At 40.2% G+C, this 14,508-nt stretch overlaps 4 protein-coding genes across 4 annotated transcripts; all 4 read right to left on the reverse strand.

The window, feature by feature from the left end:
• Positions 1-714: 714 nt before the first annotated feature.
• LOC126912637 (histidine-rich glycoprotein-like) lies at positions 715-1,601 on the reverse strand. Its single transcript, XM_050705681.1, has one exon. It carries the CDS (start codon positions 1,552-1,554, stop codon positions 823-825), a length of 732 nt encoding a protein of 243 aa, XP_050561638.1. The 5' UTR covers positions 1,555-1,601; the 3' UTR covers positions 715-822.
• A 3,430-nt stretch (positions 1,602-5,031) lies between these two features.
• On the reverse strand, positions 5,032-5,908 carry LOC126912639 (histidine-rich glycoprotein-like). The gene has a single exon (XM_050705683.1). The coding sequence runs from the start codon at positions 5,865-5,867 to the stop codon at positions 5,136-5,138; it is 732 nt and encodes a 243-aa protein (XP_050561640.1). The 5' UTR covers positions 5,868-5,908; the 3' UTR covers positions 5,032-5,135.
• A 1,791-nt stretch (positions 5,909-7,699) lies between these two features.
• Positions 7,700-8,576, reverse strand: LOC126912638 (histidine-rich glycoprotein-like). Its single transcript, XM_050705682.1, has one exon. It carries the CDS (start codon positions 8,533-8,535, stop codon positions 7,804-7,806), a length of 732 nt encoding a protein of 243 aa, XP_050561639.1. The 5' UTR covers positions 8,536-8,576; the 3' UTR covers positions 7,700-7,803.
• Positions 8,577-12,439: 3,863 nt separating this feature from the next.
• LOC118265472 (histidine-rich glycoprotein) lies at positions 12,440-13,291 on the reverse strand. The gene has a single exon (XM_035578360.2). The coding sequence runs from the start codon at positions 13,236-13,238 to the stop codon at positions 12,516-12,518; it is 723 nt and encodes a 240-aa protein (XP_035434253.2). The 5' UTR covers positions 13,239-13,291; the 3' UTR covers positions 12,440-12,515.
• Positions 13,292-14,508: the final 1,217 nt, after the last annotated feature.

A 14,508-nucleotide genomic window follows, 5' to 3' on the forward strand; every position in this document is an offset into this window, starting at 1 on the left:
TTAATTTAAAAAAAATTGCTTTCATATAAACTACATTTTTATTAATCCATACAATTGGTTCTTATGTGAAGTCTTATAGATATTGGTTTGTTATATAAACTTGGAGGTAATATTCACATCTTTTTTATGAGTCTTTAAAAACTTTCTTACGTATGCACATGGGTTTACTTGAAAAACGTATGGGAAATTGTATATTATAATATATAATTGTATGGAGACGTACGCTCAGATTTCTAACATAAGATAATTTTACGCATGTTTTCCTCGAAAAGAAATGTAGTGGTATTCCTACACTTCCTTTTCTCCAGTCATTAATCATAACGGACTCGGACTAAACTCCATCTCGTTATTTCGGAGAATTTATAAACTAGACACATATTCCGTAGGCTGGTGCAACGGTCAACTAATAATTAAATGAATGGGTCATTATTGTAGTATTCTTCTTCTTCTATTTTTAATATTCAGTAGTTTACTTGTGAAAGAAACAGTGATGATTGCAATTAATTGCAGCTGTGCAGGCATTGAAATTTTTATAAAAAATAATTGAGTAAGTAGTTGGTAGTTTACAGTTCAAAAATATTTACATTATAAGCACTAAGACTACTCAAATTATTGTGTTTTCTTAGTATTTTCCCTTGTTAATACCATTTTCATTGGTATGCCTTAGCATTTATTTCATATCCGCGTTACAGCTTGCAGCAAAAATAAAATATCTTTCACATAAAATAGTGTTTATTTACATGGTGTACAGTTATAAAAATATAACAAACATAAAAATAAAAGTCTATCAACAAGTACATTAATAAATTAGCTAACTAATATTTAATGTCCTTTCTTGAATCCCCAGTGTTTGTGGTCTTCATGTCCACCCTTCTTGCCGTGGCCGTGGTGGTGGTGGTGGTGCTCGTGGTGACTGCCTTCGTCGTGGTGTCCCTTGTGTTCGTGGTGGTGGCCTCCCTCTTCATGGTGGCCCTTCTTGCCATGGTGGTGTTCGTGATGTCCGTGATGCTTGTGTCCTTTGTCGAAGTGTCCGCCCTTCTTGTGTCCGTGCTCATGATGGTGGCCACCGTAGCCTTCATCAAATCCTGATTCACCATGTTTGTGGTGGAAGTGCTTGTCCTTCTTGAACTCATCTAGATGGTGAACACCATGATGTCCTTTGGTGGAGTGTCCCTTGTGATAGTGTCCCTTTTCTTCGAAACCATGGCCCTTTTCACCCTTTTCTCCATGATGGTGCTCATCGTGGTGTCCCTCATCGTGGTGATGGTGTTTCTTGTGTCCTCCGTGGTGTTCATGGTGACCTTTGTGTCCTTCATGGTGGTGGTGACCCTTCTTGCCATGCTCGTGGTGATGATGTCCTTTGTATCCTTTGTGTCCATGTCCCTCGTGGTCATGGTGGTGGTGATGATGGTGTTCCCTACCACCTCCCTTTTCGTGATGATGTCCAGAAGCGGCCGCCTCTAAGTCAGCATCACGTTTCTCACGCAGGTTTCGTGCATCGGCAAGCGCCGCCAGCGCCAGTACTGCCAGGCTCAGAAGGAGCGCCACCCTCATGGTTGTTGTATTCTTGAACAGATCGAGATGAGATATGGCACGTATTATTGCCACGACAACGTTTTATAGATACTGTGGGTCTGGTTTTCTCGTACTTGCATTAGGCAATAGTTGCACTGAGCCGAGTGCTTGCACTTACTTACTAGCAAGGTCAAGCGCCCTAGTGTCAGGTGAGTATTTATTTGTTATCAGCTTTGACCGGATGGTGGTTACTACTGATATTATTGATTTACGGGAAAATTATTTTATTGTGATTTTCACCGTTACTTGCAGGTTTTATTCTGTTGTGGATTAATATCTTGGAAATAAAAACACGATGAAAACTGTTGAATTTCTTTAACAAAAAACAACTAAAATACAACGTACTGTAGGTGTATATCCATTTCCTCAATGTGTATTTTTGTGACGTATATTTTTTTTATGAAACACGCGTATACGGGCAGAAATATCACGTGATGGTAAGCAATCGCCGCCGTCCATGGACACTTGAAACACCAGAGGCGTTACAAGTGCGTTGCCGGCCTTTTGGGGGTTAGGAATTTAAGGGTTCGGGAATCGGGGATTGGGAACATTGGGAAGGGGAGGATTGTGCCTTCGGTAACCTCACTCACGCAACGAAAGACAACGCAAGCGTTGTTTCACGTCGGTTTTCTGTGAGGCCGTGGTATCACTCCTGTCAAGCCGGCTCATTCGTGCCAAAGCATGGCTCCCACTCTTGAAATTATTTTGTGTACTTTCTTTATATTCCATATATTGTATACATCTGGTACTTATAAGCAGGAATGAATGGAAAAGATTTGTTTTCCTTTAATTGACGCATTTTTTTTTCTGTTATTAGTTATATCTGTTATATGACTTTTTTTAATGGGGTTAATCGTCAAATGACTTCTCCCGCCTAGGGTGAGGCGAGAGGGAGTGTCAGATTTATTAACTAAAAACCACCCTGTTCCTACTCGTTCTTCTAGCCGAAACTCCGGTAACCCGCTAGGTAGTCCGCGGCTCCGGGTTGGGCATCAACCCTACTGGGCCCCATCTGTGGTGCTCTGATGACTCTTTGAGGCGCGCGTGGAACGCGACGCATCGTACGCACGGGGTGTTATTAGAATACACCATAAAGTATATTATTTCTGACTCTAATATTATTCGACTCCTTAAATTAGACATAGATGTCATACGGTTTTGATTTGAAGGTCTTAAATGTATTCCTTAATTTATCCCCGTGCCAGGTCAATATTGAATGCATTGTAAAAATCTCTGTTTGACAAATTTATGAATTTAAAAAGTAGCTGGTAAAAGCTAGTAAATTTAGTAAACATAGTAATACTTCGTACTCACAAATAGGTGATTTCCGTTTTCCGTTCTAATGGGAATTTAGGGATATACTACATTAGTGATCCTCTACACTTCTCAAGGAATACACATGTCAAAGTTTTTGCGTCGGCAGCAGTTTCGGTTTGTTAGTCAGTTACTCAGTAACGGAAGAGTTTCATATGTGCGACAGTCAGTTTGATTAATTAGCTATTACACATAATGACTGGTAATTATAACCAAATTGCTTTATCCGGATATTATTCATAATAGCAGGCTCAAGTTAGCTGAAGTAATAAAACTATTCGTATCTATACTAATATTATAAAGCTGAAGAGTTTGTTTGTTTGTTTGTTTGAACGCGCTAATCTCCGGAACTACTGGTCCGAGTTGAATAATTCTTTGTGTGTTGGATAGAGCATTTATCGAGGAAGGCTATAGGCTATAAAACATCACGCTATGACCATTAGGAGCCGAGCAGAGCGGGTGAAACCGCGCGGAAGTAGCTAGTAAGATATAACTGCCTTATCCATACCCCGTGACCACGAGGCGTGATGGTGGCTGACGTAATTGTGTCCGTTGTTGTTTTAGTACATGTGTCCTAGTAAAGTTAGATTAAGATCGACATATAGTAATATGAAAGAAATTCAGTACTGTCTAACCAGAAATATATAATTGTAATACAGTTCATCTTTTTTTAACGAGGGGAAAATCATCCAATGACTTCTCTCGCTTTGGGCGAGGCGAGAGGGAGTGTTACACTCTTGCTGACTGAAAACCACCCCATTCCTCCTCCTGCTTTTCGAACCGGAGCCCCGGTAAACCTGCGATTTAGTCCGCAGCTCACAGTTTAAGTCTAATGTGATAATGAAACAATAGTAAGGATGTAATAGGGGGTTACGACAGACGTGGAGAGCTTCGTTGAGTTACGGACATTTGCGTCACAAGCCAGTTCAAGAGATGTGGCTCCTTTTTCTGTTCCCAGGGTTTGAAGTATCCGGAGCTGAGGACAACCTAGCGGGTTTACCGGGGCTCCGGCTCGAAAAGCAGGAATAGGAACGGAGTGATTTAGTCAGTAAGAGTCTGACACTCCCTCTCACCGCCTCGCCTAAGGCGGGAAAAGTCATTGGATGATTTTCCCTCCTCTAAAAAAAAAGGGTTTGAAGTATGTGGGTTTTCGTTGAAATCCCACATGGGTTCGTGGTTTTCTATAGATTCTAGAGAAGTAGCTTTATGTTCCTGGTATAAATTAGCTGATATTAATTAAGTATATTAAATTAGCTAAGTTTCAATCAATTACTAATTGATCAAGGAGTCTTTAGTTCCTTTTCTGTGTTGGGCAAAGTATAGTTTCGGGAATTCGAGTTATTTTTTATTTTTTTTAAATGTAGATTTAAAGTCTAGGATTGTGCCGGTATAATATAGCAATAGGCCTAACTGGTGAAAGATAGGTGTAGTACGTAACATCTGTATCTCTGTCTAATCCTTTGGGAAATAATAGAGTTGGTGTTATGCTATGTAACACAACCATAACATTCGTCTACACGATTAGTAAATTGGCTGGCCGACTGTCTACGCCACATGACTGCGATTTTCGTACATAATTAACAAATTATTTGTATGGTCCATAAATTTTAATTACTGACATGATTATTTAAAGCATTCGTTTATTTGAAAAAGAAAATTGTTAACAAGAAGAAGGTCTCTTCAAAAAACGTTATAAATTGATAACGAATTTTATATGTTTGTTAATATTTTACTTTAATACTGAAAACTCAACGATTGTCCATCAAGTTTCAGTATCTTTACATATTATGAACTAAATAAATATCCGTATGTAATCATTTATGGTTAAAGCGGATTCACGGATCAATTAATGAAATGAAAATGTAATTAAAATAACATTCATCAAATACGTAATTATTTAATTCTATTGTGTTAGGAAGCACTCTCTGTGCGGTCGGTTTGGGTTACTCCGTATTAATGGGATGACATCATTACTGTATGATTAATATATTTCATATTTCTTACGCTTAGGTTTTTGTTTTTCATTTTTTGACTTTATAGTACATCACGAAAAGAAGTACCGTACCTACCTATTTAGTTGTATCATTGTACATTTTAAGGATGGAATTTATTGGATTAAAATTAAAAATCAAGAACGAAATAGTTATTTTGTATAAAATTTAATTTTGTTTCGTATAAACATAACAAAAATACTCGTATATAACATAAAATCAACAAATATCAGTACAGGTACATTGAGCAACAGGTTAGTGGCCCTTCTTGTGTCCCCAGTGCTTGTGGTGCTCATGACCTCCCTTCTTGCCATGGTCGTGGTGGTGGTGGTGGTGCTCGTGGTGGCCACCCTCATCGTGGTGTCCCTTGTGGTGATGGTGGTGACCGCCTTCCTCGTGGTGGCCATGCTTGCCATGGTCGTGTTCGTGGTGTCCGCCGTGCTTGTGTCCCTTGTGGAAGTGACCTCCCTTCTTGTAATCGCCTTCGTGGTGGTGGCCGCCGTAGTGTTCATGGAAGCCTTTCTCGCCATGGTGGTCGTGGAAGTGCTTGTCCTTCTTGAACTCATCGTGTTTCTCGATGCCGTGGTGTCCCTTTGTGTCGTGTCCCTTGTGCCAGTGGCCGTGCTCGTCGTGTCCATGGCCGTGGTCGCCCTTCTCTCCGTGGTGGTGGTGGTCATGGTAGCCTTCGTCATGATGGTGGTGCTTCTTGTGTCCGCCATGCTCGTCGTGGTGACCTTTGTGTCCCTCGTGGTGGTGGTGTCCGTGATGGCCGTGATGGTCTTCATGGTGGCCCTTGTGTCCCTTATGGTGATGCCCACCATGTTCGCCGTGGTGATGTCCATGGTGCTCGTGGCCGCCACCCTTATCCCAGTGATGGCCAGACGCGGCAGCTTCCAGGTCAGCGGACCGCTTTTCGCGGATCTCCCTGGCGGAGCTGAGGGCAGCTATGGCCAGAAGGCCAAATGCTACAAGAAGAATACTTCTCATCGTTGATTAGACTAGTTGTTGCTGAATGATATCGATTCATCGATGTCAATGATTTTATATACTAAACGCTAGCGGTGGTTAGGTAAGCCAACGTTGCTGATAGTGTCAAGGTTGCTGCTACTAACAAGCGGAGATTTCCACTTCCTTCCTCTACTAAATGGTATAGTATGATATAATTTCCGAATTAGTTGCTCTTAGGAAATTAATAGAGAAGTTATTTAATACGATTTTTTATGTACAATATTCAAATATGTTTTTACATTTATGTTTAGGAGTAAGAAAGAAAAGAAAAAATCTATTATATCTATTATTACATATAAAAAAACCGTACAAGTGTAAATTCTGTACATTTAAAAAATATAAATAATATGGGGTGTTGCTAGATAGAAATCGAACCCAAAAATGCAATAAAAAAAATATATCTGTCTGTAAGTTCACGCTACACGCAATTATAACGACCGATCCGATTACGATTAAACTTGGTATAATTATACTTTAATATCCTGGGCATCGCACTGGGCACTTTTTATCTCGAAAAAGAATATACAATAAAAAATCATATTATAACATGTACGTATGTTTTTTTACTCAATCACGTCAAAATGGCTGAAGGTATCAGGATGTTTGGAACAGAGGTAGATTTATATAGAGTGGATAACTTAGGATACTTTTATCCCCCGAAATCGCGGGTGAAGCCACTGGCCGAAGCTAGTTTAAATATAAAATAAAAAATAATTACGAATTTTCTTTGAATAATATATTTTTATTTCCTTCAATGAATAACGATGATATATACACTCTTCTTAAAATAACGGATTCCAAGAAACGAAACACATGTATCTACTTTTATTGTAGTTTTTTTTAAAGGGGGGAAAATCATCCAATGACTTCTCCCGCCTTGGGTGAGGCGGGAGGGAGTGTCAGACTCTTACTGACTAAAAACCACCCTGTTCCTTCTCCTGCTTTGAGCCGGAGTCCCGGTAACCTTTTACGTTGTCCGCAGCTCCGGATCGGGCATCAGCCCTGCTGGGCCCCATCTGTGGTGGTCGGGCTCTTTGAGGCGCGCGCGGAATGCGACGCGCCGTACGCACGGGTCTGGTTCTGGTCGGGCGGCGAGCTACCCTTGCTCGCCGTCCGCAGACCCGCATTTACGGTGGCCGGAGATCGTCATGCGATCCCCGACGCCCGGAGTGTCTACTGCGGTGGCTGGGGCGTGAGGACGATCGTTCTCTCACGCGCTCCGCCTCCTCCTTAGCTAGCATGACTGCTTCGCAGAAGGAGGAGACGGCGTCCCATTCCCCCTCGCTCCGCACCATGGCCTAAACCAGAGCCGGACGCGAGAGGTCACCGTCGCCGATCACATCCCTAAGGACACGGCGGTGCTCAGCCCATGCAGGGCACACTGCTACTGTATGCTCCACCGTGTCCTCCGGGTGGTCCTCGCAATGCCGACACCCGGGCGTTTCCTCCCGCCGAATCCGAAACAGGTACCTACCGAAACTTCCGTGTCCGGTAAGCACCTGCGTCAGGCGGTAGGTGAGGGCGCCGTGACGCCTCTCTAGCCACTCCTCAAAGAGGGGACTTACCGCTGATATAACAGCGAGCCCAACTTTTATTGTAGCTAAGCAGACAATTTTGAATTACTCCAAATATTTTGAAGAAAAGTGTACAAAAAAGGAGTATTTTTAATTAAATTGTAAAAAGAATATTTTTGACTTGCGAGGAATATGATTTGTACATTTTCAACACTTTTATCTCATTTGCCAAGTGACTGGCATACGGACAAAATCCATTGGAAATGAATATTAAAATTAAAAATCAAGAGCGAAATAGTTATTTTGTATAAAATTTAATTTTGTTTCGTATAAACATAACAAAAATACTCGTATATAACATAAAATCAACAAATATCAGTACAGGTACATTGAGCAACAGGTTAGTGGCCCTTCTTGTGTCCCCAGTGCTTGTGGTGCTCATGACCTCCCTTCTTGCCATGGTCGTGGTGGTGGTGGTGGTGCTCGTGGTGGCCACCCTCATCGTGGTGTCCCTTGTGGTGATGGTGGTGACCGCCTTCCTCGTGGTGGCCATGCTTGCCATGGTCGTGTTCGTGGTGTCCGCCGTGTTTGTGTCCGTGGTGGAAGTGACCTCCCTTCTTGTAATCGCCTTCGTGGTGGTGGCCGCCGTAGTGTTCATGGAAGCCTTTCTCGCCATGGTGGTCGTGGAAGTGCTTGTCCTTCTTGAACTCATCGTGTTTCTCGATGCCGTGGTGTCCCTTTGTGTCGTGTCCCTTGTGCCAGTGGCCGTGCTCGTCGTGTCCATGGCCGTGGTCGCCCTTCTCTCCGTGGTGGTGGTGGTCATGGTAGCCTTCGTCATGATGGTGGTGCTTCTTATGTCCGCCGTGCTCGCCGTGGTGTCCCTTGTGTCCCTCGTGGTGGTGGTGTCCGTGATGGCCGTGATGGTCTTCATGGTGGCCCTTGTGTCCCTTATGGTGATGCCCACCATGTTCGCCGTGGTGATGTCCATGGTGCTCGTGGCCGCCACCCTTATCCCAGTGATGGCCAGACGCGGCAGCTTCCAGGTCAGCGGACCGCTTTTCGCGGATCTCCCTGGCGGAGCTGAGGGCAGCTATGGCCAGAAGGCCAAATGCTACAAGAAGAATACTTCTCATCGTTGATTAGACTAGTTGTTGCTGAATGATATCGTTTCACTAATGTCAATGGTTTTATATACTGAACGCTAGTGGTGGTTAGGTAAGCCAACGCTGATAGTGTCAAGGTTGCTGCTACTAACAAGGGGAGATTTCCACTTCCTCTACTAAATGGTGTATTATGATATAATTTCCGAATTAGTTGCTCTAAGGAAATTATTAGAGAAGTTATTTAATATGATTTTTATGTACAATATTCAAATATGTTTTACGTTTATGTTTAGGAGTAAGAAAAAAAAGAAAATCTCTATTATATTACACGCAATTAAAACGACCGATTCGATTACGATTAAACTTGGTATAATTATACTTTAATATCCTGGGCATCGCACTGGGTACTTTTTATCCCGAAAAAGTATATACAATAAAAAATCATATTATAACATGTACGTATGTTTTTTTACTCAATCACGTCAAAATGGCTGAAGGTATCAGGATGTTTGGAACAGAGGTACATTATATAGAGTGGATAACATAGGATACTTTTATTCCACGGAACCGCGGATGAAGCCGCTGGCAGAAGCTAGTTTAAAATAAAATAAAAATTACGAATTTTCTTTGAATAATATATTTTTATTTCCTTCAATGAATAACGATGATATATATACTCTTCTTAAAATAACGTATTCCAAGAAACGAAACACATGTATCTACTTTATTGTATTTAAGCAGACAATTTTAAATTACTCCAAATATATTGACGAAAAGTGTACAAGAAAAAAAAAGTACTTTTAATTAAAAATGTAAAAAGGATATTTTTGACTTGTGAAGAATATGATTTGTACATTTTCAACACTTTTATCTCATTTGCCAAGTGACTGGCATACGGGCAAAATCCATTGGAAATGATAAATGAGTTTTATGTACATTTAATACACATCTGTACTTTACTTCCCGACGTTTCGCGTTTGTCCTCTTTTCCTTGTGATTCATCTTTGTTTTTTGACTTTATCTGTTACGTCGAGAGCTGCTAGTTGATACCATGAACGTGATATTATTAAGTAAGCCAACAGATTTACAATGTTTTGAAAAACCTCTGCAGTGTACTTATTTATTTGTTTCTCTGCCACTGGAGTTTTGGTAATACAGAGATGAGACAACGAAGATGAGAGGAACGCACAAAGGTCAATGAATTTATGTAGAATTTTGTGGAATCACAGTTTTTTTGAGGGATCCAATGCATTAACGAGACATGTGAGGGAGTGTCAGACTCTTACTGACTAAAAAACCAACCCGTTCCTACTCTTGCTTTTCGAGCCGGAGCCCCGGTAAACCCGCTAGGTAGTCTGCAGCTCCGGATCAATCACACAATAAATATTAACATTTGTATATTCGACATTAAGATACTTTAGAAAAACTTTATGACTACGGAAAGCAAATCCCAGTGCAGCCGTTGTAAATCATCACATTTGTTCCGTACGTTAGTCTATATATCAGAATGTTATCCAAATCTCCACAATGGATGGTTGGTTTGTTGCGCAACAGGCTATAATTGTACGCCCAGTTACATTCAGAATATGTGGCTCCGGCATTTACATAAGTGCAGCCAGTATGTTACATAGAACATTTGGTAAGCATTACAATCCGCTTACTTGCTGTTTCTCGAACATGGCTGCCTGCATACATTTTGAATTAGTGAGCCTGCTGTACTAAAGTTTTTGTCGATAAGCCAACCTCAAAAAATATTAGCAACGTCACGCCTTTTATCCCCTAAGGGGTAGGCAGAGGTGCACATTTCAGCAGTAATGCCGCTATACAATGTACACCCACTTTTCACCATTTGTGTTGTAAGTCTCATGTAATAGGGGATGAGTCTATTGGTAACTATTAAGTAATGGGCACAATTCCAGACTCCGTGCTGCTATTGAGAAGTATTTGGAAAACCGAAAAAAGCCCAGTAATACTTTGCCCGACTTGGGAATCGAATCCGAGACCCCTTGTCTAGCAGTCGTACTTGCGACCACTTGACTAACGACGCAGTCAAAATTAATATATTAATAAAATCATTTCCGGAAGGAAGGAAGGAAATATAAATTCAAAGGTAAAAAGGGCAGTAGTGGGTGGAAGTGAATCTCAGTGTATTAACTTTTCACCAGTTGTGTAATTTATTTTGTTTAAGAAGGGGTGAGGTCGCTGCGAGGCCCTATAAACGTCGAAGGGAGTTTCCAAAAATAGTTGTTGCCGTAAAAACGTTGGTATATATGTAATTTAATTTTATCATAAGCCGCTATTTTTATTTCTATGTGAAGCGATGACAAAGGCATTAAAAAAATATTGCTATGAAATGCCAACAGCGGGGGAGGGTTATAGTTAGGAATGTCATTATCTTTGCGACCGTTATCGGATCCGAAAAGGAATTTATCCGATCGGTATGTGCCGAATGAATCTCTAGTTTTTGATAAAAGGTCCTCTGGAATAGCTTCCAACTTGGTTGTGTATGTGGAGTTATAATTAATATAAATAATTAGTTATTAGGCCTTCACCATAATATTGGTAGAGCCTATAGCAGTTCACGTATGTTACCTTTGTATAGTTATCAGACTTTTCGTTTGTATAAACAATTTAACTTTATATTAGGAAAATAATATATACAAACATATAATACAGCAGATAAGAGCTGAAATGTACATAACGCATACTTTACGACGTGCCGTTTTAAATGTAGATGAGTAAGTATCTGATTATTCTGCGTACCTACCTACGTGATGATGATCCTCTAAATGCCACATGTCGCTTTCCAATCAGCTTAAAATTAAATCATCTTTGCCATGCGTCTATTCTGTACACGAACTTTAGCACGCAGCGTTATATCTAGTCATAATCCTGTCTACAATAATATCGTACAATTTGGTAAAATATCACGGCTGTAGTTTACTATTATAAGCTTGCCGTACGTAAGTAGTGGGTGTAATATTCAAACAATATACTAAATGTAGCTGAAACAATGTTCTTTTGTGGGTATTTGATTCCTATCGCTTGAGATTGTGTTGGCGCTAGAAGGAAACTTCATAAAAACAAGAATTCATACGGAATGTAAACAACGATACAATCAACTACTTACCGAGATACTGTCAGCGAAGTCGCGTGTGCTTTAGTATTTTGGACTAAACCACACATGTCACATCACTGTAGCGTTTTAAGGGTATTGGGGTAAAAACATTTTATGTCCGTACTGAAAACATTTTTAGATATTTTTCTCCTCTAATATTCCTAAGACAAATTGTATTAATTGGTTAAACCAAAATAAATCAGTGACCAGTATTAAGCTAGATTGAATATCTATTCAATCTAGCATCATTCATCATCAAATCATACCTCAAACTAATCTTAGTTTGAGGTATGATTTCGTAAATGAAAGAAATTCTTTAAAGAGTCCTTTTCGTTGGTTGGAACTACCATTTTATTACGTAATGTTGGTACTCACGCAAAGAGTAGGTTGTGAAAATATTGGATACTTTTTAGTAGCCGGACACTCGCCTAGGACACTGGATTAGGTATTCAGTGGGGATTTCAACCGCTGACGCTTCTCGAGAGTCCCGCGTTGTTAGTTTTATAAAGCCGTAGCTAATAAACTTAATGCTAGAGTTTAGAACTATTTTATTTAAAAGGCAGACCGCCGATCTTTTTATCCTTGGTTTCTTAGTATTCCCTAAGCATTTTGTGACCAAATTTAAGTAACTGGTTTTAATGCTTGCTTACTTTCATTATTAAAACTAAATATTTTTGAGATACCTATTTTTACTTGAATATTGGAACCAAAAATAGAAGATCCGTTTTAAGTTCCTTTTGGTGTGATAAAAGGATTAAAAATATATTTAACTACACCATTAAATATAAAAATAAATAAAAAAATTAATGATTCGTAAAATAAATATTTATTTGTGTATCACAAAGTATCAACAATAACAAAAAACTTCATCTTATAATATCAAAGCAGTAGCTTATTTGTCACCTTTCTTAAAGCCCCAACCTTTGTGGTCCTCATGACCTCCCTTGCTGCCGTGGTCCGCGTGGTGTCCCCAGTACTCGTGGCCGGCACCTTCATCGTGGTGACCCTTGTGGTCGTGGTGGTGACCTCCCTTTTCGAAGGAGCCCTTGTTACCGTGCTCATGTTCATGGAAGCCGCCTTCTTTGTGTCCCTTGTCGAAGTGGCCACCCTTCTTGTAACCTCCTTCGTCGTGATGTCCACCGTATCCTTCTTCGAATCCTGATTCACCGTGCTTGTCGTGGAAATGCTTATCTTTCTTGAATTCGTCTATTTTGTGGATACCGTGATGTCCTTTGGTGGAGTGACCCTTGTGGTAATGTCCCTTTTCTTCAAAACCGTAACCTTTGTCACCTTTTTCGCCATGATGATGTTCATCGTAGTAGCCGTCGTCGTGATGGTGGTTTTTCTTATGTCCTCCGCTCTCGTCGTAGTGTCCCTTATGTCCTTCGTGGTCTGAGTGTCCTTTTTTGCCGTGCTCGTGGTCATGGTATCCCTTGTATCCCTTCTCACCATGTCCACCGTGCTCGCCGAAGTGATGTCCATGATATTCTCCGCCATCACCCTTCTCCCACTTGTTGGAGGCTGCAGTTTGTAAGTCGAGGTCCCGCCTGAGGCGCATGTCCCTGGCGCAGACGGCGGCTCCCAGCGCCAACAAGCAAACGACGGTGGCTCTCATCCTGAACTGTTGTCCTGGTTCTGTTGGGCAATGATTGCCAAATGATGCCTGTTACGATTACTTCATAGCTTATATAGTATTGCCAATAATAGTGTTGCTTTTAATGTCAGGGTAATGAATGACGGTCACAGGTACGCGGCTGACCTGAATTATATTTTAAATAATAAATACCTATCAACGACAATGTTTCGGTCTTGGAAATAATGCATTATATTGCATTACCTAACTGTTCAACATAATGTAAACATATTTAATTATAGCGAATCAATAGAACGTTGTAGAAACAAATTAAAGTGTTTGCTATTTTTTTCGTCATTGTCCAATCACTACTTCATAACATAAATAATTATACTCAAGCTCATCTACTATAACACTAAAATATGTGAATTATAGATTTCGTTCAGGAGCTATGTATGATACGGAATGTCTGGATCACTCATAACACATGAAATATTTACCTATTTACATAGGTTACAGGTGTATAGAAATGTTCGAATTCAATAATGTGTACAGTATAATATTCTACACAACTCAGGAATGGACATGTGACTCGTACTTTATACAAGGCTTACGAGATAGTCCAACATTAATAACCGAAAATATGGGGCTGATAAATAAAGTCCTATTTAACGTAATATTCCGCATGTTAATATTCCTACGCGTTTCACCACATCAGCCACGATACATAATATAGTTGAACATTAAATGGAGTTAAAGTGTAATTTATCAATGTTTGCAGTAACTACAAACGATTTAAAATGTTTATTAAAGTCAGTTTATTGTTACTTTCGCATCATAATTATCGTCAAATATGTATAGAATAAAGCTAACACAATAATTCTTCAATCGACCGGAACAGACTTCTAACTACATCTCTGTTAGCATTGGGAAGTTACTCAAATTAAAATTCATGAAATTTCGGCTTATACCAAACCGAGGCAAGAGTTGGATAAACTACCATCGAAGATCCGGCGACGGCGAGAAGGTACGAACTTTTGATACAATTTCAACTTTGCGTCGATCCGTCACGCACTCGGGCCATGGAATAAATTAATACGCAGTGTGTGTACACTTGGTTACCATGTTTATATGCTGAATTTCAAAAATATGTTCGCATTGCTTTAAATTGGTGTCGTGTGGCTCGGAGGTGTAAGTTCTCATGCATGTGAGGGTTCGAAACCTACCAACGGCATGTGCCAATGTGATATTCTTTTGTATATACTTTCTAAGATTATTTAGATACCCCTGATTAAAATCATTGTGAAGAAAC

The sequence above is a fragment of the Spodoptera frugiperda genome, chromosome 28 (genome assembly GCF_023101765.2).
Source record: "Spodoptera frugiperda isolate SF20-4 chromosome 28, AGI-APGP_CSIRO_Sfru_2.0, whole genome shotgun sequence".
NCBI lineage: Eukaryota > Metazoa > Arthropoda > Insecta > Lepidoptera > Noctuidae > Spodoptera > Spodoptera frugiperda.